At 33.7% G+C, this 7,092-nt stretch overlaps 1 protein-coding gene across 4 annotated transcripts; it reads right to left on the minus strand.

The window, feature by feature from the left end:
• Nucleotides 1-1,194: 1,194 nt before the first annotated feature.
• On the minus strand, nt 1,195-6,863 carry LOC114394769. 4 transcript variants are annotated; one of them, XM_028356440.1, is made up of 9 exons: nt 6,440-6,863; nt 6,199-6,252; nt 5,731-5,820; nt 5,252-5,508; nt 3,920-4,034; nt 3,692-3,778; nt 2,305-2,491; nt 2,091-2,205; nt 1,195-1,865 (listed from the first exon to the last, which is right to left on the minus strand). In XM_028356440.1, the coding sequence occupies exons 1-7, from the start codon at nt 6,560-6,562 to the stop codon at nt 2,483-2,485; spliced, it is 735 nt and encodes a 244-aa protein (XP_028212241.1). In that variant the 5' UTR covers nt 6,563-6,863; the 3' UTR covers nt 1,195-1,865; nt 2,091-2,205; nt 2,305-2,482. The 4 variants fall into 4 exon arrangements, with proteins under 4 accessions (XP_028212241.1, XP_028212243.1, XP_028212244.1 ...); XM_028356442.1 differs by having other exon boundaries at nt 6,199-6,266; nt 6,440-6,577; XM_028356443.1 differs by having other exon boundaries at nt 6,199-6,263; nt 6,440-6,561.
• Nucleotides 6,864-7,092: the final 229 nt, after the last annotated feature.

Genomic DNA, 7,092 nt, shown 5'->3' on the forward strand with positions numbered 1-7,092 from the left:
CTTAAACTCTTTTTTCGCAAGAGAATCTGCGACCTGATTAAATTCTCTCAGCACATGATCACAAGCCCAAAGATCAATTCCCTCTGCCATGTCTACAACCTCATTGGATAAATGTTGCCACTTGTGGAAGCAAATCCTGGCCACAATGATACTTTGCACTCATCACTTGGACCCATAACTTGCCTTTTTCAATACACAACTTCCAACAATTCTTCATTAAGATAAGGAATTCAGATTCCTAGCACCCCGAATTCCCAAACCCGCTTCCACTTTTGGCATACACATAACTAGACAAGTTACTACATGCACCTTTGGGGTTTGATCAGTATCACCCCATAAGAATCCATGACATTTCTTGTCCAAGTCATCACACAAACTGCGAAGGAGGAGATATGCAATACCAAACCAAATCAATGGAGGACTATGGGAGACCAAGATCTAAAAGAGTATTCTAAACAAATTCCCAGTTAAGTCTATTGTATGCTTTCTTGAGATCTATTTTAAGAACCATCTAGCATGTCTTCCCTTTCCTGCATCTCATGCAGTGTATGACCTCCTGATCGATGATGATATTATTGTTGGCTTGCCTTTGTGGAACAAACCTACATTGATTTGGTCCCCCAGCTCATCCATAGAAGATTTTAAATGATGCACAAGAATCTTTGTATGAACTTTATAAGAAACATTACAAAGACCTATCGGGCGCATATACTTTAGGGAAACCATATTGTCTACCTTTAGAAAAGTACTCTTAGAAAATAGTTATTCTACGTCGGTTAAAAGACAATTTCTATGACAGTTATTAACTGTCGTCGTAAGACATTGTAGAAAGTCTTTATTTTCCATGAAGGTTCCATAAAAACCATCTTAGAAAAAGATACCCTTCTAAGATGATTTTTAGCTATGACAGTTCTCTTTTTCAGAGAACCGTCTTAGAATGTATTTTTTTTAAAAAAAATAAATATATTTGAGGATTCTAAGATGATTTTTTTATATACATTCTAAGACGATTTTTCAAAGAACCGTCTTAGAATGTGTTTTTTTTTAAAAAAAATTAAAAATTTCATATACATTTCTTGCCATCAATCTCAGATTTGTATTCCTAGCCACATGTTATTATATTTTGAAATAATACTAATAATAGAACTAATAATAATAATTATTATTAAGACAAATTGTTAAGACAAAAGAACATTGGTATAACTCTTAAAAAGAGAATGTGATTTTATCAGATGTTGAATTTCCTAGACTCTCTCTATAATAAATATCAAATGTTACATTAAGAGTTTATGACGAACCAAACAGAGAAATTAACGAATTCATTAGCTTAAAAGTAGTAAAAGAACATGCTATAAACTATAAACACTTATCAAATGAACCTCACAACTATTCCTTTAATATGGCCTTAATGAGATCTCACCATCCTTTACCTATTAACCAAAGTTAGTCAAGTGTCAAAATCACCTTGTAACCTTTGGGTGCAGATGTCGTTATAGTGATCAACTCTCGGGACTCCAACTCCAAGCATTTCAAGAGTGGAATGTATCTTCCACTCAAATCCCATACATTATACATAGCAATTAAAACAAGAGCATACCCAAATGAGTCATGAGTGATTCTTCAAAACAATCATAATAGTTGTAGAATTAACAGACGTTTAGGCAGCAATTCATCTTCCCATCAAATCATTACTAAGTATTGACCAAATAATTTTTGGATAGATGCTCAAGCATTAAGAAGTAAAACTCTAAAGATTCATACCTTTTCCCATGACATCAATTTGCAAAGAGTCAAGTGTAATTATGCCATCAACCAATGGAAGTAGCTCAAACTTAATGGTGGTTGTGGATTGAGATGGAATACATCTGATGCGGCCAATACATGGTTTCAAATTAATCAGTGTTAGTTTTAACAAAGTCATAGAAATAACAAAGTCAAAGTTAGATCTTCAGAGTTAAAACCTAATAAATAAGAAACAATTAAACTGATCAAATTGTAATTTAAGTAGGAAAAATATTGAAAACAAACTAAATATGAGCTCCAATGCAAGACCCTAGCTCAACATAGTCAATAGTAAAACATATATTGACCTGCATAGGAAGTTGAGAATTTCTTTCCAACTCTCGTGACATCTCAGATGCAACAGAGATTATAATATCCCTCGATGAACATGGTCACCAACTGGTTGCTTGCTTAAAGAATAATCTTGATGTTGTATTAAGAATAAAAACAAGGAGAAAACAACTAATTAACACCTTAGATTAAGATAATATACTAACAAACCAAGGAGACAAAAAAACTTACCTGTATAATTGCATATTGATCGTCAATTGAAGCAATCTTTGTTCTGTCGGGACTCTTAGAGGAAATACTTGATTTTGCTGAGTTTGGAGATTGCACCTTTGAAAACTAAGAGCTTTCATCCGGAGCCTTTAAATTCTTTGACATAGAAGTTGCAGGTTTAAGGATAAAAGAATGTTCTTCACCTCTCCTATAATTAGAAACTTCTAGTTAGACGTGATGATGATTAGAGCTAATTACATGAATGATATACCGAATTCTGAATTTCACCAACTAGTATTGAATATTTTCTGTCATTCTTTAACAATTAATCAGATTGATTTAAACTCAAAAAAGATACAAACTCATACACTCCACAAGAAAGGATGAAGCACGGGACTGGCAGGATTCAATCCCTTCCCTTACATAACCAAAAGTTAAAAATACATTTCCCCCAAATCTGCAAGGGCAGGGGAAGTTTATTCTATTGCTAAACATTAAAATATTTCACAGTATTATCTTTGTCGTAACCTTTACTTTCTAACATGCCATTCCTATGTTCTCCAACAATTCACCATTCAGTTGGTCAATAAGAAAACTAAGTAAATTCAATTACAATAGTGTAATACACATTAGTCTAAATTTAATAAATACAGATATATCACAGGACTGTTATTAAGTTGTCACTTGTTTGTGATGCACCAACAATTTCCCCCCTCCTGTGCAGGGTTGGGTTGGGTCAGCACAAGCATACATAATTGAATAGCTAGGGGCACATGCAACATGGTATTTTATAGGATTATTAAAATCTTTTAAATAAAATTCAAAGGTAACAATGAAATATTACATTTCTACTCTTCCAAAACAAGATTCTCCCATTCCTAAACCTACAATTATATCCTATATAACAATTAAAAAGTAAATAACTATGAATTATTATTAATATATTCTGATTAATTATTATTTTTAATTCACGTTAATCATCTTAGCTTATATTTTTATTTAATATTTTTATGACACTGCCTTTTTATTACATTAACTATTTTATCTGATAATTTCCTCCCAACTTACATGGCGTAAGGCTGGGGATAGAGGTGTTTAAAACTAAACCAATCCATTTTGAATTTTCAAACAGGTAAAAATTTAAAATTGATACAGTTGCAAAATAAAAAGTAACCACATTTTATGGAAAATTAGTTTTCAGTTCCTAAAGTAAAAAATTAATAAAACTAAACCACACATTATTTTCATAAATTAAAAGATTTTAAGCTATGGGATATTCAACCAGTTACATTATTTTCGGGTATATTTGTCAGCAAAGACACTTTTTGGATGGTGTTTGAAAGCCCCAATCAGGTTTGATAAACATTATTCTGAAGAAGAAAACTTAAATATATTGTATGTTACTTACTCCTTCCCTTGCAAGCAGGTCCAGAGATGGGGGATCAATTCCTTTTTGGTTGATGACAACAAAATTGCTATCATTACCGGAACAAACCTGCAAACACACAAGTATGATGAAGGTATTTAGTCAAGAGCAGTGAAATAAAATTGTTCTTATTATGTCAGCATAACACAGACCGAATTTTAGACCAGCCAAAAGTAAAAATCAATACATAAAAGAGAAAATATTTCCTACCTTATTCTTCAGTTCAATGATTCTTGTGACTTTTTCATCAACCTGCCGTCTTTCAGCTGCAACCATAGCTTCTCTCTGTTCCGCACTTGAGTAGAAAAATCCTGAGTTTACTTCACTGAGGAGAAAATATTGACTTCATTAGTCTCACGTACTACAGCAGCGAAACTATCCAAGGACTTGGAAGATTATGGTTTCCTTCTTATGCCAATGGGCTCATCAAGGTTGATCTTATTTGCGCTCTTACTATTTTTTTAATTAATCTGCAATTAACTAATTAATATAGATGGGAAATTAAAATTATTATAAACATACTCCACTACTAGAAAAAGGTTGTGTTTTGCCTAGTTTTTCTAAGCTATGCCAAACACAATTTCCATGAAACCCTAAAACTTAAAAGTAGCTTTATTTTTTATGAAGCAAGTCACAAAAAAGAGCCTTCTACAAAAGGCTAATTGGAGGAACTTCTTTTAAGGAAAAGAGAAAAAAAAACAAAACAAAGAAACTGAGCCAAACATTGCTAGTCTCTCCTACAAAATGAACAACTCAGCACTCATCTAAAATTATAAAAATTTCTGCAGCAGCCATAAATTTTCAAGGCTCCAGCTACTCATAGGGAAATTACACCAACTACAACTTGTAGGCAATGACAATTCATGAAGTAAACTTCTGCAGATTCCACCTCAGTGTATCTTCATTAGCTTGGACTTACAATATAGCCCCAACATTTTAAATAGTTAAAGATTTGTGCATACATGTAATTATTTAATGTTAAGCCTCAACTAACAGGCACCACAACAACTTAGCAAGAGAGTATAATAATGCGTTTAAGACTTGCACAAGATGGAACAAAATTAGAAGAAACTAATAAGAGACAGTAAGACATCTATCCCTAGCCCTCATAACAACTATTAGCTGCACTAAAAAAGAAATCTTTGGCCATTGCATTTTTGTTTTTATTATTTTGCGAAAAATAATCAACTTTTTTTTTCACCTAAAACTCTTCCAAGGAGCTTTTGGTTATAAGCTTTTTGAAGTACAAAATAATCTAATTCAAACACATACTACAATCAAATGATGACATTCCATACCTTGAAGACCTTGCAGAATTGTCTTGAATTCTATTACACAGTAAAACTAGGATTGGCTCAATAAATTATACACATGTAACAATACTGCATCCCCTGTTCCATACATAGTTACTGAAAAATTAAAACCATACTACCGAGTAGTTCTAAAAGATGCAATTAATGAGATAACACGATATACATGGTCCAAGGGTGCTCCCAATTACACAAATTAATATAACATGCTAGAATTCGCACTCGAGCCTACCTTTGTTCTTCTATGTCTTCAGTGACTACTATGCAGCAGAGGAAAAAGGAGAAAAAGACCTGACAAAGTATATGTGACTGGACCATGGTTCTAAATTGCAGCCGAAATATTGCTGTTGAGTGTTGTCCGCAACCGCAATAGTCCGCAATTGCAGTGTGAATTTCAATCACATGAAATTCCGCAACGCATCTGCTGCCACCTAGCCACAATAGAACCGTATTGGAGCAACAACGGAACCTTAGCACCATTCTATTCCACTTTTTTGTCAAAAAAAAAAAAAAGATAAAGATTTAGATTTCAATCTTCTATTCTATCTTACGATGCCCAAGACCGCTACTGCAATTTAGAACGATGGACTGGACTCATCTCTAAACCAATTGATTTTCAGAGTTAAAATAATATTTTGGGCAAATTCAAAGTGTTTATATGTTGAACACATGATATAAAACTTGATAGGACAAGGTCATATCAATTCTCACCTGAAAAAGAGCAAGAGCATTGCACACTCGAGTTAATTGTGCTGGAGTAAGATTTCGAGGTGAAATAACAGGGAATATTGAAACTATTTCCTGGAAGAAGAAAAAAATCCTAGTGAGTGGTGGGAACAAAGGTCAAAGAAGCACCTCTTCATTGAGAAAAAAAAATTAGGAGCATGTTTAATTCTCTCTTTTTATAATAAGAAATTACACTACTCAACAATGATTTTATCATCTAAAATCTACTAAGTTTTGAAAATTGTTTCTAAAACAAACCAAAATGCATCAAAGGACAACCAAATTTTCAAGACTATACATAAAACTCCAGGATTTGAAACAAACAAGGTATTCAAGAAACAAAATATTAGTCAGTATTTATGGGGATATTCATTCATAAAAAATATAAAAGACAAGAAAGAATAAATAAAGCAAAAGAAAGCCAAGAGTGACAAAAGGAATATGTAATAATACCTGTAAAAGTGCTGCCATGGTACCAAAAGAATTCCACAATAATGGAGCAAGATCCTGAAATAACTCTTCTAAAATATATAGAATATTAACCGTGTGAGCCTTGAAACGACGACGCATGAATACATGCATGAGATATAGCATATGGAATAATGCGGCATTTTTAGTGGGGTGTTATACAATACTTAGTTGGACTATTAAAATGACGCACGAGAGTGGAAAAACGATGAAAGGTAAGTACTACCTTAGAGAGTTCATGGAGAGCGTTTTCTCGGAGATCGGGGTTGCTGAGTTTGAGAATGAGGTGTTCCACAAACACCATCCCGTTACGATCCTTGCCGGTGGCAGAAGGAGCTCCAAACAACATGTCGCTTGTCGGGTCTTTTTCTCCTTTGTTGGTGGCTATTTTCCCTCTCCGACCACCACTAACGAGAAATCCAAGAGTCTAAGAATTGTTGCGCAAAGAGGGTTATCTGAAATTGAAAAGGGGTAATGGGTTGTGCAAGTGTAGGGTTTCACTTTCAGCATTGTAGTATGTGTGGTGGCCGTTACCAATAGAAGCACAGAACACTTTGAGGAGGCAATGGATGGGACCGAGGAATGTTGGCCATTGGTGAGGCATTTGAGAAAGGGAAGTCAAGGAGTGTGAGGAGGCATTTTAGGGTTTCCAACAGGTACGCCTATGTGTTTATTTAATTAAAAATAATGGAAAATATTCTAAGATGATTTTTACTGTCTTCAAATGATAGTCTTTTAAGACGGTTTTTGTAAAATCGTCTTAGAATGACAATCTTCAAAGACGGTTTTCGTAAAACCGTCTTTGTTGAGAAAATCCATATTTACAAAATTGCTATTGCCTTATATATTAAGATGGTTCTTAAGGAACCGTTGTCGTTT

The sequence above is a fragment of the Glycine soja genome, chromosome 18 (genome assembly GCF_004193775.1).
Source record: "Glycine soja cultivar W05 chromosome 18, ASM419377v2, whole genome shotgun sequence".
Classification (NCBI taxonomy): domain Eukaryota; kingdom Viridiplantae; phylum Streptophyta; class Magnoliopsida; order Fabales; family Fabaceae; genus Glycine; species Glycine soja.

What these genes read in the sequence shown, in the direction of transcription:
- LOC114394769 (XM_028356441.1), bottom strand. Translation starts at nt 6,562, where the DNA reads ATGTTGTTTGGAGCTCCTTCTGCCACCGGCAAGGATCGTAACGGGATG. An exon ending in CCATGGCAGCACTTTTACAG is followed by an intron (nt 5,821 to 6,198) that starts GTATTATTACAT and finishes TTCTTCTTCCAG; the next exon opens with GAAATAGTTTCAATATTCCC. An exon ending in GAAGACATAGAAGAACAAAG is followed by an intron (nt 4,035 to 5,251) that starts GTAGGCTCGAGT and finishes TTTTCTCCTCAG; the next exon opens with TGAAGTAAACTCAGGATTTT.